General features: G+C 40.9%; 1 protein-coding gene across 3 annotated transcripts in view; it reads right to left on the bottom strand.

The window, feature by feature from the left end:
- The window catches only part of tcerg1l (transcription elongation regulator 1 like), a 739,617-nt gene that overhangs the window by 622,990 nt on the left and 91,736 nt on the right, over positions 1-24,891 (bottom strand). For all 3 annotated transcript variants that reach the window (XM_072557635.1, XM_072557638.1, XM_072557637.1), the window contains exon 5: positions 21,119-21,313. In XM_072557635.1, coding sequence (XP_072413736.1) covers positions 21,119-21,313 — 195 coding nt within the window. The remainder of the gene's footprint in view (positions 1-21,118; positions 21,314-24,891) is intronic.

Raw genomic sequence — 24,891 nt, 5'->3', positions numbered from 1 at the left:
CATTCCTGATGAAAAGCTTATGCTCGAAACGTCGTCTCTCCTGCTCCTTGGATGCTGCCTGACTGGCTGTGCTTTTCCAGCACCACACTGTTTGACATAGATGAAGTCAGTCATGCTTTACAAACCCAATAAATAATAGGGACCATGGCAGACAAAAAATTTCATATCTTGCTGTTACATCTTATGCAGAAGGCTTTAAGAAGATACCATTAAATGCAAGTACAATACTATAACTTGATGAAAAGTGTTTACAACATGCCTGAACTATTTTTAATATTACAACATTTGTTTCAACAAGGGCACAAATGAAATTTGGTTTGAAAACTAAAATACTATCACAATTCTCCATTCACTGAATTTTCATTCCTCCACAGGATATAGGAAGATATATAGAAATCAAATCATCCATATGTTACAAATGATATCAGGCCAAAAAAAGCCTTCCTAAAACAATGTTTTTTTTTCAATTTACCAAATCAGGAAGGACACACTTTAGAAGTGTTTTATATTATCAGTTTCAGTTTCCCGCGGGCCACAAGCTTCCAATGCATCTGTTCTGGACCTATTTGAGTGATTTTTAAAGGGCCTGGTCAACTAGATTATTAGAATGCACTGATCTGCTGCAAAATCTATGAGTCTCCAGACCCTGTGTGGGCCCGATAAAAGGAGTGTTCACAGTAGTCATACAGTGATACATGAAAGCAGAGAGTACTGAAAATATGTTCCAAAGATGATCCTAAGAGGGTGGAGGCAGCTGAAGAGGGATCCAGAAGTTCTGTAAATGTTAGCCAGGAAAATAAATCATAGGAGGAGTTCTGGAATAAGGAGATAACAAGAAGAAGCCAGAAGTTCTGGGATAAAAAAGAAAAGCAAGAAGGAATTAAAAAGGAAAACAAGGGAACACAAACCTGGAGAAGAGGACAAATCTTTTTGTGGACTGGGTGGAGACTATTAAGAAGGGATCACCGGCTCAGGAACTAAGAAGTTGTTCCAGGCAGTGTGTTCAGGCTCAAAGTAAACTGGGCTGAGAGAAGCCCTGGAAGAGCTGAGGAGGAGTTGAATGTTAGCCAGGGAGTTGGTACCAGAACACAGTCTGATAGACAACATTGCACTTAGTCACAGCAACATTTGGAAGGCGCTAAGAGATGGAGTCTTCCAGAGTGAAGAGAAAAATTCCTCTGGAGTAAGATATTGAGATGATTGTGATTCCCACTGACATCTGGGTGGGAAGTGAAATGTTTTATGCTTGACCACAGCTACTGGTGAATTTATTTTTGCCTCATGCTGATTTTACCTTATTTTACCTAGCTATTTTACCTTGTTATTTAAACTTGGCATAGCGAAGTCTAGATTCTAAAACCTCAAGAAACCTTATGCTTTTAATCTATTAGCACGCAAGAATACTAGTGTTGTATCCTGTGCAATTCCCAAAAATCAAGCTGAATAGAGTCATAGAGATGCACAACCTAATCTAGTCTCATTTGCCAGTATTTAGCCCATATCCCTCCAAACCCTTCCTATTCATCTAACCATCTAAATACCTTTTAAATGTTGCAATTATCCAGCCTTCACTACTGCCTCTGGCAGCCTATTCCATACTTGCACCACCCTCTGCATGAAAAGGTTGCCCCTTTGACTGTGACTTTCACCTTGGTTATGGAGAGAGATAGATGTGTGCAACAGGGTAGGCTTTACAATTGGGGGATGGGTAAATACGATGCTGCAAGACAGGATCTGAGGAACATAAGTTGGGAGCATAGGCTGTCAGGGAAGGATGTCGTTGAAATGTGGAACTTTTTCAAGGAACAGAAACGATGTGTCCTTGATATGTATGTACCTTTTAGGCAGGAAAGAAATGGTCATGTGAGGGAACCTTGGTTGATGAGGTTGAATGTCTACTAAAGAAGAAGAAGGAGGCTTATATAAGGTTGTGGAAACAAGGTTCAGACAGAGCGTTGGAGGGATACAGGATAGCCAGGAGAGAGCTGAAGAAAGGGATTAGGAAAGCTAAGAGAGGGCATGAAAAATCTTTGGCGGGTAGGATCAAGGATAACCCCAAGGCCTTTTATGCGTATGTGAGAAACATGAGAATGACGAGAACGAGGGTAGGTCCGATCAAGGACAGTAGTGAGAGACTGTGTATTGAGTCGGAAGAGATAGGAGAGGTCTTGAATGAGTACTTTTCTTCAGTATTTACAAATGAGAGGGACCGTGTTGTTGAAGAGGAGAGTATGAAACGGACTGGAAAACTAGAGTAGATACTTGTTAGGAAGGAAGAGGTGTTGGGCATTTTGAAAAACTTGAGGATAGACAAGTCCCCCGGGCCTGACGGGATATATCCTAGGATTATGTGGGAAGCAAGAGAGGAAATTGCAGAGCTGTTGGCAATGATCTTTTCGTCTTCACTGTCAATGGGGGTGGTATCAGGAGACTGGAGAGTGGCGAATGTTGTGCCCCTGTTCAAAAAAGGGAATAGGGCTAACCTCGGGAATTACAGGCCAGTTAGTCTTACTTCGGTGGTAGGCAAAGTAATGGAAAGGGTACTGAGGGATAGGATTTATGAGTATCTGGAAAGACACTGCTTGATTAGGGACAGCAAGCACGGATTTGTGAAGGGTAGGTCTTGCCTTACAAGTCTTATTGAATTCTTTCAGGAGGTGCCCAAGCATGTGGATGAGGGTAGAGCAGTGGATGTGGTATACATGGATTTTAGTAAGGCATTTGATAAGGTTCCCCATGGTAGGCTTATGCTGAAAGTCAGGAGGCATGGGATAGTGGGAAATTTGGCCAGTTAGATAGAGAACTGGCTAACCGGTCAATGTCAGAGAGTGGTGGTAGATGGTAAATATTCAGCCTGGAGCCCAGTTACAAGTGGAGTTCCGCAGGGATCAGTTCTGGTTCCTCTGCTGTTTGTAATTTTTATTAATGACTTGGATGAGGGAGTTGAAGGGTGGGTCAGTAAATTTGCAGATGATACGAAGATTGGTGGAGTTGTGGATAGTGAGGAGGGCTATTGTTGGCTGCAAAGGGACTTAGATATGATGCAGAGCTGGGCTGAGGAGTGGCAGATGGAGTTCAACTCTGTCAAGTGTGAGGTTGTCCATTTTGGAAGGACAAATAAGAATGCGGAATACAGGGTTAACGGTAGGGTTCTTAGTAAGGTGGAGGAGCAGAGGGATGTTTGGGTCTATGTTCATAGATCTTTGAAAGTTGCCACTCAGGTGGATAGAGCTTGTAAGAAGGCCTATGGTATATTAGCGTTCATTAGCAGAGGGATTGAATTCAAGAGTCATGAGGTGATGTTGCAGCTGTACAGGACCTTGGTAAGGCTACATTTGGAGTACTGTGTGCAGTTCTGGTCGCCTCACTTTAGGAAAGATGTGGAAGCTTTGGTGAGGATGCAGAGGAGATTTACCAGGATGTTGCCTGGAATGGAGAATAGGTCGTATGAGGATAGGTTGAGAGTGCTAAGCCTTTTCTCATTGGAATGGCGAAGGATGAGGGGTGACTTGATCGAGGTTTATAAGGTGATCAGGGGAATAGATAGAGTTGACAGTCAGAGACCTTTTCCCCGGGTACAATAGAGTGTTACAAGGGGACATAAATTTAAGATGAAGGGTGGAAGGTATAGGGGGGATGTCAGGGGTGGGTTCTTCACCCAGAGAGTGGTGGGGGCATGGAATGCGCTGCCTGTGGGAGTGGCAGAGTCAGCATCATTGGTGACCTTTTAAGCAGCAATTGGATAGGTACATGGATAGGTGCTTAAGCTAGGACAAATGTTCGGCACATTGTGGACCGAAGGGCCTGTTCTGTGCTTTACTGTTCTATGTTCTATATTAGGTCCCTTTTATATCTTTCCCCTCTCACCCTAAACCTATACCCTCTAGTTCTGGACATCCCCACCCCAGGGAAAAGACTTGATCTATTTATCCTATTCATGCCCCTCATGATTTAATAAACCTCTATAAGGTCACCCTTCAGCCTCTGACGCACCAGGAAAAACAGCCCTAGCATATTCAACCTCTCCCTATAGCTCAAAACCCCATCTCTGGTAACATCCTTGTAAATCTTTTCTGAACCCTTTCAAGTTTCACAACATCCTTCCAATAGGAAGGAGACCAGAATTGCACGCAATATTCAGAAAGTGACCTAACCAATGTCTTGTATAGCTGCAACCTCCCAACTCCTGTACTCAATACTCTGACCAATGAAGGAAAACATACCAAACGCCTTCTTCACTATCCTATCTACCAGTGACTCCAATCTTAAAGAGCTAAGTATCTGCCCTCCAAAGTCCCTTTGTTCAGCAACACTCCCTAGAACATTACCATTATGTGTTTAAGTCCTGCTCTGATTTGCTTTCCCAAAATGTACCTCGCATTTATCTAAATTAAACTCCATCTGCCACTCCTTGGCCCACTGGCCCATCTGGTCAAGATCCTGTTGTAATCTGAGGTAACCTTCTTCGCTGTCCTCTACACCTCCAATTTTGGTGTAATCTGTAAACTTACTAACTATACTTCCTATGTTCATGTCCAAATCATGTACATAAATGACAAAAAGTAGTGGACCCAGGACCGAACCTTGTGGCACTCCACTGGTCACAACCCTCTGTCTTCTACCCTTGAGCCAGTCTATTTGGAAAAGTCTGAATTGTGTCAAGTTTTTGGAAGATTTTGATAACAAGTGTTCTCACCATATCTTAGCCTACGTACCCCATGGCATCTATCACATCTGATTCCAGCCCCAACTAATATATGCCATTCAAGGAACAACTTGGCATAACAGGATACCCACGGAAAGCCTGACATCCTTTGTGGCTGTACCATCTGTAAAAAGGTTGCTGATCATCCAGAGGAGTACTCACTTTCCAAGGCTGCCATGCTCACTCATGGACAGATTGTGGGGACATCAGAAAGAGAGAAGATGGTACTGATTCCCCGACAGGGACCTGCAGGACCCCATCAAAGGGGCTCTGTAAAAGAACTGAGTTCTCTTCTCGGTTAACTGGCAGAGAAGGCCTAACCACCAAGCCCAGGAATCTGATCTGAAGTTATCCCATAGGTCAGTGCTATGTCCACAGACAGGATGAATGACCAGCAGTGCCAATAAGGAGGTAAATAACTTTCCCTACTGCATCAGATTACGTTCCACCATCTTCTTGCTGCTATCTCACACTCACTATCTCGACAACTGCACCTACCTCCCATCAATGCTCATGCTCTGCCATTCTCACTACTGCAAACAGCATCGTCCTTCACCCACCCTCATGGCAGGAAAAGACAACCCATGACATGGAACAGCAAGTCCCTACGGTTTGAGAGGTGCCCACTATTAAGTTTCCCGACCCGTTACAAGGAACAAATCCTGGGGATGATTAGAATTGGTCTCACAGGTATGCTGAGACATGCATGCCCATCAAGCAGCAAGTTAAGTAAGTTAAGAACCACTCTTCATTCCACCTCAACTCTCACATTAATCCCACTGTCAATCTCATCCATTGCATTCTACCTCATACCACGGACTATGATGCCTTCTTTCTCTCTCTCTCTCTCTCTCTCTTGTGTCTCGCAGGTAGTGCCAGCATCTCCAAAAGTCTGTGGAGAAAGGCCTGGCTTCCTGTCTAGCCACTTTCTCCACCCTGGAGCACAAGAGTATCGAATCCTCAGAGGAAGTATTGGCATAGCTGCCTCGTTCAGCCACACCGACTCAGATCCTGCCATGTGGGTGTGAACGTTGGGCTTCAAAGGTGTGGCAGCACAATCTGGTGAACACCTCACCATGATAGGTCTACTGCTGGCTGGGCTGAATGGTCTCAGGTCACTGGCGCTCAGAGGACTGCCAGAGGCCAACGTACTTGATCAGGCCCAGACAGGAGAGAAGTGTATGATTACCCACCAGAGCCTCCAAACAAAAGCCCAGGCAGGACCAGGCTGCAACAGATAGGTCTGTGAGAGGCAATGGCCCTTACTGCCCTGATGCTGCAGTAGCCCAGCAAATTGGGTGACTGTCTGCCTCTGCAGACAGGCTGTGATGCAGAGCCAATTCCAGCACTCTCAGGATTTGCTGAAGAAGCACAAACATTGGGATTCCAGAAACTGCTCTTCATTGCCCCTTTTCTCACAAGGAGACACGGTGTTGCTATGAGGCACTCAACTAGAGGACAAACCACATGTGCCCCTCTCAGAAGTTTCCTCTCATGACACTTCAAAAGAGCCAGGCCTTCCACCTCGACCCTACCAGCACAGTTGATGTCCCTTGGAGGTCCATGCCGAGGAGGGTCAACTTGCCTCCGACAAGAAGACCCACAGCATCTCTGAGCTGTCCAAGCCATTACAAGCAGCCCAGGATCACCTGACCAAACCTCCAGGGCCAACGCGCTCCACTACTGGGCAGGATCCCTCCATCCAATTGCAGGGACTCTTCCAACATGCAGTGGGAGAGAGAGGAAGGAGATCTATTGACATCACTTTGGTGGTATGCTGACAATGAATTGGAATTGATTTTGCACTTTGGCACTTTTGTAGAAACATCACTGAGTTTAGCTTACACCTGGTTATTTGTTTCTTTCTGTAGGCCTGGAATGTCTTTATGACAGTGTTGAGCATCACGTTGCAGCTGCAGACAAATTCAAGGGGCTGAGAGCTTCTAACATCATCTAAAAGCAAGAGAAACAATGTGGACACAGGGCTGTAGGTGCGGCTGGCCCTTTAACCACACACCACCTCACCCCCCCACACCCCCGAACAACATCCCTATTCTTTCACTGTCCTTGTAGTTATCAATAAGTTGTTCAGCAATGCATGTTGATAACAGGAGCAACACACAGAGGGTGGGTCAATACATACGTACAGTACATGGGTCTGTGTGCCACATTAATTTCCTTTAAAAATCTTCCCTTCAGTGGGTATTGTCACTCTCTCCCTTATCGGCCAAGTCACTTACAGTGCCCAATCACAGCCATTTTCTTCCCCCATTCTGCACTTTGATTTGCAATATGGTGGAAGTCGACAGTGAGCACTCCTTGACCTTTGTCTGCATGTGTCAGTGAGTCCTCTAGGACCCCTCCTGGAAGCAATTCCTGTAAACTCCACTGGGATCACACTTCCTCTGCTTCCCAGCCAACCACCTACCGACGTGAGCCTGCATCTGCCTATCTTTCCTAGTCAGCTCCTTTCCCAGCCCAACTTGACAACTCCAAGTGGAGCCATTCACTGCATTCCCATCCCAGGCTGCTGCTGACTGTGGATGAGTAATCATTCTAAATAACACCCCCCTTCCCATTCATGTTTACCATATCACCCCTTGCAGATACTTTTGCTCCCCCTCACAATTCTCATCACCGCTTCTCCCTCAGCTTGCAATCCCCAGTCTCAAAGACTAAACTGCCAAATCTAATTCCAGTGGCAATGCCTACCCTTGCTTGCTTGTTTGCAGACGGAGCCAACAGAGTGACCATGGCCCACCCCTTGACAGCTCTGGATAAGAAGTACCTGATCTCCTGACCATGTTAGTCTAAAGCCTGAACTGGCTGTGATGAAGCTACAAGATTGTCTGTGACTCACTCCCCAGACTTCAGAGGCTCAGGCAACCTGACTGAGATCACCTCGACCCAATGCCTAACTGTGGCCAGTGCTCTGGGCTGCAATCTGAGACTGTTGCTGACTTGTGCCAGGACCCATGGCTGATGGCTACCTCCATGAAACTCGGTGAGGATCACGCTCCTAAGACTTTGGGACATGGCTGCTTGCTTGGTCCACATGCAGTGTGTTTGCTGTGGTAAGTCAAGCAGCTGTGAGCTTGATGTACTGTCATACAGAAAGATGTACATCCCCTAGACTGAGGACTGTTGGCCAGCAAGCCAAGCTGCCTGGCTGTGTGACTGTGCTAATTGGAACAGTAAGACAAAGTAGAATGGGTGCTGCAAGCAAGCAGGTCGCACTGAATGAGGAAGTGCTAAGCAAACCAGGGAGCATCCCTGAGATGTTGCTTGGTCCTGTCTGAGATCTGGCTTCTGCCCAATGTGCAAAGTGTCCCTTCTGTAGCCTTTCAATGATAGTTGCTGGTGCATCCTGTAATGCAAGTCTATGCTTCTGGTGTGTACTGCCAGTATAACAGAGAGATGCTATGATGTTCCTGAGGGTTGGCAGATGCCAAATGCCAATGTCTGCAGACAGGGGAGGGGGTTTTCTGGACATCTAGTTTGTTTGGCAGATTTGCTAAGGTAGAAAGCTAAATGAGGCGAGTTGGCCTGCCAACAAGGTGTTTAACATGCAATTATCCCCAGAATTGGCAACTTTCCACTGCCACTTGTGAAAAGCATAAAATATGAAACAAGATGCTCCTGACATTGAAATGGGCCTCATCAGGACTTCTCATCCAGTTCTGCCACCAATCTTGCCAAAGCCCACTGCACACAGACCTCAACAAGATTCCACATTTTGACTACTTTAGATAAATGCTATTTACTCCTAAACGGATCATAACCACAGTTGGGGGCCGGCTCCAGAATTGTAACATTAAGAATTAGATTAATACATCTGAGCATAACATGGCATTTGAGAGAATGGTTTTCAAACAAATTATTTCTAACAAACGAATTTTAGTTCATTAAATATGATTATGCACTTCAGATAATAATGTCTGATTATAACCTCCAGGTTTTACCTTCTAATTATACACTATATGATATTATGATACTTGTACACAGACTTATTTTAAAAAGCCAGTAATATTAAAATGATTATATTATTTCAACACTTGAAGTGCAGCTGGGGTGAATACTTTTCAGACGAGATGTACATTAATGAGACGATGTTAATGTCTTGATCTTGGTACAGGATATCATTTCAAATTCTGTAAATGACATAAAATCTAGAAGTGTATGAAACACTGAGGATCATAGCTGTAGACTTTAAGAGGACATTGGCAGGCTTATGGACAACAAAAATAAAGTCAGTGCAGTAAACTGTGAAGAGATATGTTTTGGTAGGAAGAATGAGCTAAACTGGGCATATGGAATGACAGATCAGAGACAGGTTCTTATTGTTCTTACACACAGCATTAGAGGCCTTAGAAGTAAAAGATCATTTTTCTTGCAGAGTACAGGTGAGTACAGTTAAGACATAGGAGCAGATAGCTACATTGTCCATGCTATGAGTCTGAACCAAGGAACTTGATATAGTGCTGCAAAATGTTCAATCACCTCACAGATGTCGGAAAGGTCTGTGAATGTCTTGAAGTGCCATTACTTATTAACTGAACCACAAACCTTCTGTAAAGTTTTCACACACACCAAACCTCTAATATACACCAATCAGCAATCAAAACACATAATGTGTCGAATATTAATATGAGCCACCTCACACTCACAGATTTACCATAGCTGCAAGCTTCCTAGCTACATCTCACATCAATGTTCTTCCAGTCTATCAGTCAAATATATTGTACCAAATACTGACACTTACATTCTCTTGCAGGACAGGGTGGTGCAGACAGCAGCAAAGAACCAGATGGGGATAGACACAAGTCGTGGATGCATGACTTCTTAAAGGGATGGCTGCAAATTATTGGGACAGCAATAACTGAAGTCAATGCAATCACTATTGCCAAGAGCATTTAGGTTAATTGTACATTCCTTGTATGGACCTTCTCAGCTCCCTATTCATTCTCCTCTTAAAATATGATACCATGTACAAGTCCCATATGCTATAACCATATTGTGTTCTACTCAGCTCTTCCTTACACCAATATTCTCTTCTGAAATCAGGAACTGCTGGCTAGTCAGCCAGTGGTGCCTATGAATGAAGGTCCAGAGGAACAGCATGGAGGAAAAAACAGCTATTTGATCTCACACACAGCAACTAATTTGTATCCAGCCATATTGCACACATCACAGAGATAGGATGAACACATTGGGGATGGGCAGGGAGGACGGAAATTAATTCTATCCACAGGCACTGGCTGGGAGGCAGAGAGTGCAATAGAACCAGGAAGAAAGACCAAAACTCCACTGCTACCCTGACCTCACTCCCATCTAGTCTCCAGCCACTTTTGAACAGGTGATACAGCAATGAAGTTTTCTCTGAGAGTGTTAACTAAATTGGTGTGGTCCAAAAAATCAAGTCTGCTGTAAAATCAATTTTAGATACTGATTAAGGTAAACTCACAAAAAACCCATGTAAGACTCCTTTAAAACATGGCAGTTAACATGTGCCACACGGGAAGACAGTGGGAGCATGTATTCTCCCTGCTTTGGCCTTCTACCAGCTCATGTATATGTCAGTGATATTGAAATAAGGGAAATTTATGGCCATGGAATACAAAAGCAAAGAGGTTATACTAAATCCATAAAAAGCATTAGTTCAGCTCCAGCTGGAGAACGGTGCAACAGTCTCAGAAACACATTTTAGGAAGGATATAAGGGCTTTGGAAAGGATACAGAAAAGATTTACTAGAATGATTCCAGGGTTGAAGGATTACAGTTACATGGATATACCGGAAAAGCATAGATTGTTCTCTTTGGAGCAGAAAAGGGCAACATGAGATTTCATAGAGGCATTGAAAATCATCCGATGTTTGATGTAAATAAATAAAGTGTATTTTTTTCTTTGGTTCTGAAGGGTCAGCAATGAAATGGAACAGGTTAAGGTTTTTTGCAGAAGAACCAGAGGCAATATTGGAGAAACCTTTTCTTTTACATCAAATGATTTGGCTTTAAGGTGTCACTATTCAGCAGTAGTATTCAAAAGGGAATTTTATAAATGCTTGAAAGAGAAATAAGCATCACTCTGATCTTAACTCTTTAATTTCTTAATTGACAGGTTGCACACATTTCCTTTGATCTTTCTACACATATGCCAGATATAATTCCCTCTCACTGAGACACAAAAATACATACTAACTCACAGATTCTTTTCTCTTAAATAAAACTTGCGTCTTTCCAGCCTGAAGTCTGACAAATGATCAAACTGCCCTTCTATTGATATGAAATATGATTATGGACTCTGTCTTCCTCTAGTCATAAATATTTCACTTTGCAAACATTCTACAATTAAATTGTAGGTACCTGATTAAATCAGTTAACTTGATGCTTCTTTGGAAATGATGTCTGAACTCCCTGCTCAAAAATGACTTTCTGACCATTGGGGCAAAAAAACACTTGTCCACAACTGACCACTGAAGTCCACTTTCCTCAACTTCAGAATGATTATACTTACAAATCTTTGTCTTGGCTGTACTATTCCATGATTCTATAGTTTTCTAATTCATTCCAAAACCATCTCATAACATTTATATCATTAGACAGTCTGCTATTTTGTAAGTGATTCTCTAAAAGCCTGAGAAATATTCTTGGCAAAAAGTTAATATTCAATTGACAAAACCAAAACACTTCAAAAGGATGCAAAATGAATCACTCCATGAATGACAGAATTTATGACTATTGCCTAAGTAGGTAATCATCATGTCTCTGGCTACCAATGCAGAAATATTACTATAAACTAACTAATCTTACTCTTATTTACTACTGTATAACCAAAGAGGGCGATGGTCCTCTGAACCTCTGCAGCTGCGTTCCACTATCAATAACTATGAAAGGAAAATAATGATAAGTTTGCTCGCATGGCATTCTCTCTCACTGACTGGAACATTTTATTACTGCCAGGAAGAACACCACTTCTGACAATTGCCAACTGACACATCTAAATCTTATTGCTAATAATTGCTTGAAATGATCGTAACTGCAATCAGATCAATAATACAAAATGGCAATAAAATTTAATGTTACTTATCAACTTAACATTAATAATGAAAATAGTATGACCACTTTTCCTCAGTTTTGCATTTGAGGATGACTCAGTTGTCTGGCATGACGCAGGGATAGAGAGGAAAAAGACTTGTAACTTTGCATCAGCCTGGGAATATTAAAGTGAGCTAGATTACATAAAAACACACAAGGAAGAAGTAACAATAAAGGCATCTGCCCTATAATTCCCTCCCTGCAGCACTAGACAATCACCAATCATAAAATGCGTACAGTATTAAATCTTAGGCCTTGCACGAAGCCTCTCTTAGGGACAAATTGAAAGAACAAGCCAGCAAAGGAAACGGACATGCAAAAAGGCACATGTTCTCTTTTTATTAGGTCATTCGTTTAGATCTATAGCACTGGAGGCTTTCATACTGGATAGCACCCAAAAACACCAGAGTTGGCAAGTATTGTTCTCAGGTCTGCAGTAATTCAGTTTCAGTCCATACGTCTGGCATATGACACTATCAAAGAGCAAATGCATGACTGGGTTGCACTGACTAACTAAGGTTAGTCTTCAAAAGTGGGAAAATATCAATATGCAAGGGGGCTGGAAGACTGGGAGAAATTCCAAGAGCTATCCAATAGATTAGATTACTTACAGTGTGAAAGCAGGCCCTTTGGCCCAACAAGTCCATACCGACTCTTTGAAGAGCAACCCATGCAGACCCATTCCCCTACATTTACCCTCTTCACCTAACACTGTGGGCAATTTAGCATGGCCAATTCACCTATACTGCACATTTTTGAACTGTGGGAGAAAACCCACGCAGACACAGGGAGAATATGCAAACTCCACACAGACAGTTGCCTGAGGTGGGAATTGAACCTGGGTCTCTGGCGCTGTGAGGCAGTAGTGCTAACCACTGTGCCACCGTGCCACCCTGAGCCTGATATATCTACGCTCATGGAAGTATACCCATGGATAGATCCTGCTCTACTGACTGGGCAGACACACCAGATGTGGCGGCCCAGAGATGTACAGACAGGACAGAGTTCCCTGGGAGTCCTCAACATTGATCCCAGGTCCAATGAAGTTTCATGGCATCACGTCAAGCATCACTACTTCCTTCTTCAGGGCAATTAGGGATGAACAATAAATACTGGCCTAGCCTACAATGTTAATAGCCATCCAAGAAAAAAGAAAATTCTCTGCTCTTATGAGTACCACAACGAAGTTGTAAGATTTAAATAGTTTGCTTTATTCCTTCAAAATTATAAAGAAAGTTAATAGTGAGACGCTAGTGGGAATAGGATGAAATATTGTGCTCTAGAACTAGCCACACTCATTGCCAAGTCTGTTCCAATACAGCAACTTTGGCATCTATGTAACAACATGGAACATTTACCAGGTAATGACCTGAACAAAAAAAAAGCAACGCAAATTCAACCTGGCCAATTAACACACCAACAGAGTTCTCTTGATCATCAGTAAAGTGTATTGTGAATACTGCTGTTGAGCCACACTTAGGACTACCAAACCCACTGAGTCTCAATTTAAGATTGCCAACCAAGTCTCCGTTCATACACAACCCTTGGCTCCACTTCGTCTGTAACTAGGCTTTACCCACGGCTTGAAATAAATTATTTGTAAAAAGCACTCAGAGTGAGTGTCAGGTAACTTTCTTCAAGAAAAATTGCAGTAATCCTTCAACAATCCTTGGCTTTTAAACTAGTTCTTTTCCCAGTTCAGTCCAAAATCAAAAATACTGGGGGAAAAAAAATGGTCTTTATACTTCCATCTCTCAGCATTCTGTAGTGTCACTCCATTTCAATAACATTCTGCTAATTATGTTACAGCGAATTTTAGATGTTTTTATTTTGAACTTTTACTTTGGACATTAGTAATTAAAGTTGCTGTGAATACAATCTTAGTTGAAAGAAAATGTCAGACTGAGATTCATGAGATCCAGGCAATCAGCTTGCTTAATTTCAGGGTAATATATAATGGCCTGTCATACAGTATGTTTCTAATATTGAAAATACCTCTTGTAGCACCACCCACTGGAGTAATGGGCACTGCAGACACTTAATGAGTTTCAACAAAGTTCAAACACTACATTTCAAATTCACCATAGAATAGGTGGTATCGAGAAACATAAAAATATTTGAACTCCATTTTACTTATTTCCACATATATTTTCCCTCTTGTTTTGAGGGGACTGACTCTTGCTGTGGTATGGTTCAGTATGCAGCTCTCTGTTGGCCAAGTGAGGAATCTTAATGAGTGCACTTAGTCACTAGGCATTGTAAAGAACATCATGGACAAGAACAAAATAAGAACAGAAAGTACTGGAGTAACTCAGTCGGTTTGGGAATATCAATGAAGAGAAAAACAGAATGAAACCTTCGAGTGCAATGTGACTTCTGTATAAGAGGAGTGGCATTAACCATGAATCATAAACTGTTTCTCTCCACAGATGCTGCCAGGCTACTGAGTTTCTCCAGCGGTTTCTGCCTTTCATATAGATTTCCAGCATCCACAATATTTTGCTTTTGTTTTAATGGCCAGGATCAGCCCTGTTCTCAGTCAGCTTCAACATGTGCTCACTTCCCTTCTAAGTAACAATCTTCAAGGCAAGTGTTTTTAAAGGTAATGTCGCGCTCGTTAGTTCCTGAGTGAATCAGTTATTGCCCCTATACTGACCATTTGAATATTGAGTTTGCAAAGTCATGTGAAGTAATTTAGTTATTTGCTGGCCTAGTACAATAAAAAAGATTTGAAAACATTTGAAAAGGGAATAGTGGCTCAGTAGTTAGCACCACTGCCTCATAGCATCAGGGACCTGGGTTCAATTCCACCCTGTGTGGGGTTTATACATTCTCTGTGTCTTCGTAGGCTACTTTTAGATGCTCTGGTTTCCTCTCACAGTCCAAGGGTGTCCAGGCTATGTGGATTAGCCATGGGGGATGCAGGGTTACATGGATAAGGTAAGAGGGTGGGACTGGATGAGAAGATCTTTGAGGGTCGGTTTGGACACAATGGGCCAAATAGCCTGCTTCCATAATGTAGGGATTCACTGACAGATGAGAATATAATTGTGAAGTAGATCAAATATAGAGGACTTTTAATTTCCAAGAGCAAATAAGGGGAAAAAACGAGAGAGTATAAGAAAAGATTGGCAGTTAAAATAAAATGCTTTCCAAAAATTTTCTATAAGCAATTTAAATATGATGAAGCAGGGACCTTAAAGGAGATTAAAGCACAAAAGACACTCAGAATATTTTGCAAGAGTCTTTACCAAAGCATATGGTACTCTGATCATAGCCAAAATTAGTTGTTCGGACGTGGGCCGATGAGCCGAGGAGTGGCAGATGGAGTTTAACTCAGATAAATGTGATGTGCTGCATTTTGGAAAAGCAAATAAGGCCAGGATTTATACAATTAAAGGTAAGGTCCTGAGGGGTTTTACTGAACAAAGAGACATTGAAGTGCAGATTCATAGTTCCTCAAAGCTGGAGTCTCAATAGGAAAGAGAAGAAGGAGTTTAGTCTGCTTTCCTTTATTGGTCAGAGCATTGAGTATGGGAGTTGGGAGGCCATGCTGCAGCTGTACAGCACATTGATTAGCCAATTTTGGAATATTGTGTGCAACTTTGATCTCCCTCCTCAAGAAAGGATATTCTGTAACTTGAAAGGGTTCAGAAACGATTTACAAGAATTTTGCCAGGGTTGGAGGGTTTGAACCAAAGGGTGAGGTTTAATAGGTTGGGGCTATTTTCCCTGGAGCATCAGAGGCTGAGGGATGACCTTATCGAGGCATATAAGGTCATGAGGGGCATGGATAGAGTGAATAGCCAAGGTCTGTTTCCTAGGGTGGGGGAGTTCAAAACTAGAGGGCATAGGTGTAAGGTGAGAGGGGAAAGATATAAAAGGGACCGAAGGGACAACTTTTTCACACAAATAGTGGTGCATGTATGGAACGAGTTATCAGAGGAAATGATGGAAGCTGTTACACTTACAACATTTAAAGGGCATCTGGATGGGTACATTATTAGGAAGGTTTTCGAGGAATATGGGCCAAGTGCTGGCAAATGGGACTAGATTGATTTAGGGTGTTTGGTCATCATGGACAAGTTGGACCAAAGGGTCGGTTTCTGTGCTATTCGTCTCTCTGACTCTACGTGAAGGGTTTACAATTAAGGGAAATGTTTGTAAAAGCTAGGCTGTCTGTATTGAAAGCTGAAAATGTGTTGCTGGAAAAGCGCAGCAGGCTCATGCCCGAAATGTCGATTCTCCTGTTCCTTGGATGCTGCCTGACCTGCTGCGCTTTTCCAGCAACACATTTTCAGCTCTGATCTCCAGCATCTGCAGTCCTCACTTTCTCCTGTCTGTATTCAAAGTTGGTGATGTACCAGGACTGTACACGATGCCATCCAAGGATACTGATGTAAGAAAGAGGAAAATGCAGACGCTCATCATTGGTGTCCAATCTTTCTTTGATTAATGAGTGGTGCCAGAATGCTGGAGAATCTGAAATGTAAGACTGCTGTTTAAAAAAGCTGTAAGGATGCACACAGCAAATACAGACCAGTCAGTTCAACCATGCTGCTGAACATGTTTTAAAAATAAACAATAATATCTCAGTTTAGGCTACTGAATAATTTAGGGACCCATAGTGTTGAGTGTAGTACATTAGCATGGATGGAGGATTGGCTAACTAAAACAGAATTGGGATGAGGGAAGCATTTACAGGATGGCAATGTGTAATAAATGGAGTGTCACAGAGATCATTACCAGGGACACAGGTATTTGCAATAAATATTAACTGACACAGAATCTGGAGAGAGATACAGATAGGTTAACTGAGTAGGCAAAATCTTGGTCCATGGAATATAATGAGGGAAACTGTGAGGTTATGCACTTTGGAAGGGAGAACATAGGAGCTGAATATTATTAAAAGGAAAAAAAAATTCAGAAAGCTAAAGCACAGAAGGATTTTAGAGTCCTTCTGCATGAATCACAAAGAGCTAACATACAAGTTCAGCAAGTAATCAGGAACGCAAGTGGAATGTGGGTTTTTATTTCAATGGGAACTGGAGAATAAAAATAGCAAAGTCTTACTGAAACTTCAACAGACCAGTCAGGATACAGCTGGAATACTCTGAACAGTTTTGCTCCCCTTATTTAATGGAAAATATACTGGCATTAGAGACAGTCCAGAGAAAGTTCAACTGATTGATACTGGGTATAGAGGGACTGTGTTATGAGGAGAGGTTGAGTTGGTTGGACTTGTAGTCATTAGAGTTTAGAAGGAGAGGGAAGCCTATTGAAACATATAAAATTTTTAGGGATAGTAACAGGGTAGATGGAGTAAAGTGGTTTCCCTTTCTGTGAGAGTCTATGACCAAGATATCTGACAGATTAATTAGAAATCTTTGAGGAGATAATGAGGGGGGCATAGAATAGATGCAATACATTTGGATTTCCAAAGAACATTCTACACAGTACTCCACATAAGATCAGAGCACATGGTGTTGGGGATATTATATTAGCGTGGCTAAATAATAGAAAACAGAGTCGGGCTAATGGGGGCATTTTTAGAATGGAACCTGTAACTACTCGAGTGCCACTGGTCTAGTGCTAGGACCACAATTATTTACAATATATTTCATGACTTGAAAGACAGGAATATATTAATGCCAAATTTGCAGATGACACAAAAATAGGCAAGTGATGAGGGTGACACAAAGAGCCTACAAAGAGATATGGATAAGTTGAGTGGACACATTCATTGCAGATGGCATTTATTTTGGATAAATGTGAGGAGAGTCAAGGACCAGAGGGCATAAACCCAGAGTAAGGGGTCAACCATTTAGGATAAAGATGAAGAGGAATTCCTTCTCTTAGAGAGTGGTGGACCTCTGGAATGCTTTAGCACAGAGAACTGGTTTGGCTGGGTGCTTAAGAAAATTCAAGGCTGAGGTAGACAGATGTTTTTTATTAGTAAGGGAATCATGGGTTGAGGGATGAGGAAAGTAGTGTTGAGGATGATCAGATCAGCCATGATAGAGTAGACTCAAGGGGCTGAATGGCCTACTTCTTCAGCTATATCTAGTGGTCTTATTCAATCATGATTAATCATTTTTTGCACAATTAATTGATGCTGTATATATTTATAATGCCACAACATTTAATGTGAATAATTGGTTTACAATACCAAAGGGCACTTGTGCCACAGTGGTAGCATTCCTACATCTGAACCAGGAGGCCTAAATTCAATTCTTTCATGTTCCAGAATTGGATAATAACATCTCTGTCAAGGCTGATTAGAAAAATTCAATAAGCCAATCCTGTCTTTGAAATGTTTTCTTTGCGCATGGCAAGGCTGGCTGACACTCTGACATGCATGATAGATAAAGATTTTAAGGAAATTGGAAAATCTTTACATTCACAAAAGCTCCAATCCACAAATTAATCCCGCTTGAGCTGAAAATTACACTTGGTCTTGATCACACAGGAGAAGTGTGCTATTATTACTAATTTGCTGCCTCATTGTTCATATAAGAAATGTGCTCAAGGTTCAAGACAATATTGAGACCTAATAGGATGCATATCTTACAATGCAGATAAATCCGGGAGGTGCGAGATAATTCCAATAGTGTAAGAAGTAATTGTTGAACATTTTCTACTGGTTGTCCGAGGCATGATATGCATAATATTGGAGCTCACGATTCTTAGCTTCATTTGCCTTTGACACTGACTTCATGCAGAAAGTGTTCTAAAATAAGAGCACTGTAAAAAATCTGGAGTAAAGCACAGAAAAATAATGGCATTGTTTTGCGTGATGTTGTGGCTGTTTTCCTCGAAAGGAGACCTTGAAGAACTTGCACAGAAAATCAAGAAGCCTCTGTCACAAGTGTTGCTTCACATGGTCTGGTCCAATCAATTTCTTTAGGACTTGAATGAGACGTGGTGAACTCTGCTCTTTTTCAATGACAACCAGATCTGAAGGCAAATTAAGTAGGTTACATATAAGATCTGCCAAACCAAATTTCTGAGTCAAAGTCCATTACAAATGGACCTGGGGTAAAAAGAAACCTGCAGGCTGATTTGATTTTGGTTCAAATCAAACAATATTTTTTATTCTCACAGTGAAAGGCAGCTTTTAATTGGCGAGTCTATGTTACTTATTATCAGACACTTTATCTTCAGTACCTAGCTTACCAGATGTAATACACTACAAGGCAAACAATCTTTCTTTCCTATCAATTTGCAGCTAAATAAGAATTCACATTTCACACCAATTCAGAAAATAGATAAAATCAGTTATGCTGAACAGTTTCCATAAAATACTAAATTGCTAACTATATTTATATAAAAAGATAATGATGCGCATAAGTAAGCAGTATTGGTAAGTAATCACATATCCTCAATTCCTATTAGACATTTGGAAAGAGTCCACAAGCAAAAAAAAATGCAAAAGAAAAAATGGCAGTTATGCTGAATCCTTTCCTAGAATCCGAGATCAGGTAATTTTGAGAAAGACATTTCGGGCCAGAATTCAGTGTGAAGCCAACGGTGAGGCTGACAGCACCCACCATTGTTCATATACAAATCAAATGGCAACTTCAGGCAAGTAAAGAGACTTAGTCAAACATCCCAAAATATAGAAAGTACAAGACATGCCGCACCTCTGTAAACTTTGCCTCCTTATTCCAAGGCACTCAAGGAAATGATGTTTACGTTTCCATGTAGATAACAACTATACTCACCATAGAAACTCAGGGCTTCTGCATTTCAGCTCACTTATAATGTTTGAAATGTCTTAACCACTGTCAAACAAGCTATAAATATAGTGCTTAATTCTGAAAATTAACAGTTAGAAGTGTGGAATCTCATATCTACCGCTCAATGAATATTGTAAGAAAATATCAAATTAATTGGCAATTATCACATTGCTGTTTCTGGGATTTTGCTGACAGCAAATTAGTCACTGCATCTGCCACATAACAAGGTGACACTTAAAAAAAGGTCTTCATTGGCTGTAAAATACTTTGGGACATTCAATATTCATGCAAATTCCTACAAAAATGCAAGTCTTTATTCATTCCTTTAGTTGTTAATTGTTGTACATTTTAAAATATAAAATATTAACTTCTGGAATTTTAATGTTTTACTTGTTTCTGTTCTTTCCATCTATATCCCTTAATCCAAACTTCTTATTTTGCTCTTTATATCTCATTTGACCCAAAACTCAACCAATCTAATTTTCATCTCCTTTTCTCCACATGTACAGATTTAATTTCACAATTCTTCAGATGATTACTACGTTCGTTCAGGTCTCAGATGCTTAGTTTTCCTCAGTGTAATCTTCTCAAATTCCATTTGCAGGAAGTTGTCATTCAAAAAGGAATTCAAACGTACAAAGGAAGTCTCACTGATGGCAGATATTTTTAGCTGTCCTGCTGGAGCACCATTTGATTAGTGTTCTCTTACTCAAACAGCCAAATGGTTTTATTCTATCTGCAACACATATTCTTCATAAACAAAACAGAAATTGCTGGAAACGCTGTGTAGGTCTGACAGCATCTGTAAAGAGAAATCATAAATAACGCTTTGGGATCCAGTGACACTTCCTCAGAAAAATTTCTTTTTGAATTACTCAGTTCTGCGGAAGAGTCATATGACCCAAAATGTTAACTCTGATTTCTCCCCACAGAGCTGCTGAGCTTTTCCAGCAATTTCTGTTTTTGTTTCTAATTTCCAGCATCAACAGTTCTTTTGGTTTTTATTCTTCATAAATTCAAACACATTGGAATTAACATCAGGAAGGGCTCTTGTGGCACAGTGGTAGTGTCTCTACATCTGAGCCAGGAGATCCTGTTCAAGTCCACCTGCTCTGGACATGTGTAATAGCATCTGTGAACAGGCTAATTGGAAATATCTTGAATTAATGCAGAAGCCATGCACCATTACATTACTATGAGCAGAAAAATTGACTCAAAGGTTTAGAGACATCCATGTGGAAGATTGACAGAATGCACTTGAGAGTTACAGATTTACAACATCTAGGAAAAACGCTCTTTGCCTCTGAGTCATCAGCAATATGTTGTCCTTTATTAATGTTGCACTGCTAAATTGTACTGGATTTTGTTTTGCAATTATAAGTATTTTGCTGTCTGGAGATAAACCAGTGATCACAAATTTCTAACAGGATATAAATGGAAAAAGCATCAGGAAACAGATCAGAGCTAACTTGAATTGACAATCCTTTCTAGTCATGTATAGCCATATGAAACTTCCTGATAAAAGGAAATTTAGAGAAGACATACACAGAATTAAGCAAACTGATACATGTTAACTTACTTGGAAGATGTGTAGTTAGGAATGGGATTTTGATTGGAGATAGTGTCAGGAGATATGGTTGCATATTTGCAGGAGGCAGTTCTTGTTTTTTTTCTGTTTCAACTGCGACCATTGCTGCTGCTGCTGCTGCCGCTGCTGTAGCTAATACAACTGCCTGATTATTGGTAACCCATTTGAAAGTTGGTTCAGAATCACCTGAGAATAAACCATACACATTTTATATTATATATATATATCAAAAAGTTGGGTTCAAATTTAATATCCACATTGATCTGAAGGTTACCTTAACAAGTGCAAAATGACTGTTTACATTTTCCAACTATCCACAAATAAGACATCAACTTATTATTTTCCTGGCTGGGAAAAATGATGCCAGTACAGACAACAGCCACAATAAAGCAAAACATCATAGAATTATATAGATTAAAAAATTTTGCTGAGGTATTTTATCAATTTCTAAATAATCATTATGCTGCTGAGTTCATAAAAACCGGAGATAAAGTGGAGATGACCATCCAGCCTACTAAGCCTGCACTGCCACGCCACAGAGTCTGGGTAAAAATAATGACCGCAGATGCTGGAAACCAGAGTCTAAATGAGAGTGGTGCTGGAAAAGCACAGCAGTTCAGGCAGCATCAGAGGAGCAGTAAAATTGATGTTTCAGGCAAAAGCCCTTTATCAGGTTTTCCAGCACCACTCTAATCTAGACTCAACAGACTCTGCTCAAACTTTTATATCAATTCCATTTTCCTGTCTATCCCCAAATCTCTTACTGATCACAAATCATCAATCCCAATCTTAAAAACCCTCAAGAGCCCACAATCCTTCTAGGTGGAGAATTACAAAGTTCCACAACTCTCTTGATTGAAGCTAATTCATGTCTCAATTCCAAACAAACATCTTAGACTGCAGCAAATAGAAAACCCCTCTCAGCATCTGCAATCCCCCTAATAATGTTATGTACTTTGATGAGCTCATCTCTCAATCTTCCAAACGCCAAAGAATATTGGCCTATTCTACTCAGTCTTTGCTCATGGAAGTCTCATTCCATAAATGAGTGAATACTAAATGCACCCACTCTATGCCATACCATATCCTTCCTTAGAAAGGACCTGATGGTGCAGTGTCTCTACCTCAATGCCAAAAGTTCTAGGTTTAAGTCCCACCAAAAGTGTGTCATAACATGCCCATTTAAAATGACTATCCTCCTTTAGGTAAGGAAACCAACACTCTTCACAGTTATTCCAGGGGCAGGGTTTTTCAGATGTTTGACTTGCCCACATCACCATCTGAATAGTCAGCCGGGAGCATATTCCACCAATCACAGCAGCCCACAACTGTTTTTACTCTGGGAGTGTTAAATAGATGAGTGTGCACTCTGGCATAGCTCCCAGTGGCAGCAGTGACCAGGACTGGAAACAAGTCAGAGAAAGTGAGGTCTGCAGATGCTGGAGATCAGAGTCCACAGTGTGTTGCTGGAAAAGCACAGCAGGTCAGGCAGCATCCGAGGAGCAAGCAGTGATCCTTACAGTACTCCTTTACTCGTGAAAATTTTGCCATATTGCTGGTTTAAGCCTCAAATAGACTTGTTGCAAACCTGAGGTGACTAAACTTTATGCTCCGACTTTTCTAAATGGACCTTAGTCAATACATTGAAGTATTTTACCAATCATTGGTATTAGGCTAAGTGACCTTCAATTGCCTAGTTTTTCTCTCATAATTTTCGTGAATAGCTTTGTTGTTTCCCAATCCATAGCAAATATTCTCGTATCTACAAGTTCTGAAGTTCAGAATCAACATTACTACTTTCAATGTAACATCCCTTAGAGTTCTAAGATGCAGGCCATCAGGCCAATGGGATTGTTCACTTTTATTCCTGTTAATTTCTGCAGAACCTGGTCTTTACTAATTATTTTAAGTTCCGCATTGGATCATTGCTCTTCACAATTTTCAGTAGGTTCTTTGCATCTATTACTATTGAATAATTTTGTCATTTCCTTTTTCCTCATTAATAATTTTCCCATCTCTGCTTCGAAAGCCCAACAGGAACTTAGAAAATAGGAGCCAGAGTCCATTTAGCCCATTAAGCCATCTCCACCATTGAACTAGATCATTTATTCCTGATATGATAGCCACTGCCTACCTTTTGTAATACCTTTTATCATTGGTCTACCATGGCCACTTTGCTCCTCATACCTTTGTAGTGCCCTTTGTTTAAATTTAAGAACTTTGTCCCAGATTGGACTAACTCACTTTCACATTAGTTGCAATATTCTATCATGGCATGATCACTTTTCCTTAAGGGGTTATTTATAACAAGATCATTAATCAGCCTTTCCTAATGGCACAATGCTGAATCTAAAATAGCCCACTTTCCAATTATTTATTCAATATGTAATTCAAGAAAACATCTTGTATGCATTCCAGGATTTCATCCTTCATAGTACTAGAATTAATAAGGTTTACCCAGTCTAAATGTAAATTGAAATCATCCATGTTTGCTTTATTATCCTTGTCACATGGAGTTTTAAGTTCTTAGTCTAAACTGTGCCCTAAATTCCCCATTTTGACTTCCATTTATCCAAACATATACTAAAAAAAAGGTGGTTTTACATTTCCTGCTCAATATTCCCGTTCTGTTTTCTTCAATTTTGGTCCTTTTCTAATTTTAAAACTCTCTCAACCTTTTGACTGACTACTCTTTGATTCAAAATGTTGCATGTCTCTTTTTACTGTTCCAATATTTAATATAAACAGAACACTCAATGTAAACAGAGCACTAACGTAAACAGAGGCTACGCAACGCATGAATGGACACCGCACAACAATCAGACAGGAGTGCTTCCCTCCACCTCCAGTCGGAGAACACTTCAGTGGTCCAGGACATTCGACCTTGGACCTTCAGGTGACCGTCCTCCAAGACAGACTTTGGGTCAGGGAACAATGCAAATTGGCTGAGCAGAAGCTGATAGCTAAGTTCGGTACCCATGGGGATGGCCTCAACTGGGACCTTGGGTTCATGTCACATTACAGGTGAGCCCACTGCACTACAGGAACACGCAGACGCAGACACATACACATAGACACAGATGCACACTCACAGACAAACATACACATACACAGACATTCCTACACACACACACACACACACACACACACACACACACACACATATACACATAAATTTGTAGGTGAATTTGTACTTGCAGAATTACGTTTTATTTTGCTCAAAAACTGCATGAACCCATGTAAGATTCTGTAAATCCACTTTTTAGATTAGAATCAATTTGAACATTGTGGCACAGACAGTCTCACACAGGGCACCTCACACCTTCAATGCATTACCTGGGCTGACATGACACCAATTGTTAAAGTTCACTTGAGAATGTAACTTTAAAAAACAGTTCTGCGATTTACGTATGAAAGAACTGAAACCAACATGCTCATTCTAAAAGGTGAGAGACTTAGCAAACAATCCAGGTTTTTTTCAATATATGATTTCAGTTGCATCACACTGTAAACTTTTGTTATAAATTCTGCATCTTATGATCTTATACTCCACAACCATCTGATGAAGGAGCAGCGTTCCAAAAGTTAGTGTTTCCAAATAAATCTGTTGGACCATAACCTGGTGTTGTGTGATTTTTAACTCAGAACACTCAAGTTATTCTTACCAATCTGTTTGCATCAGTAGATTAAAATGAGGTTGTCAACTTAAACAGGATCAGCAAAGCAAAAGTGCCTTTATTTCCATCTATTCAGCCAACTTGTTT

The sequence above is a fragment of the Chiloscyllium punctatum genome, chromosome 38, assembly GCF_047496795.1.
Source record: "Chiloscyllium punctatum isolate Juve2018m chromosome 38, sChiPun1.3, whole genome shotgun sequence".
Classification (NCBI taxonomy): domain Eukaryota; kingdom Metazoa; phylum Chordata; class Chondrichthyes; order Orectolobiformes; family Hemiscylliidae; genus Chiloscyllium; species Chiloscyllium punctatum.
Note: the sequence above shows the minus strand (reverse complement) of the source record. Positions and strands in the feature narration are given on the sequence as shown.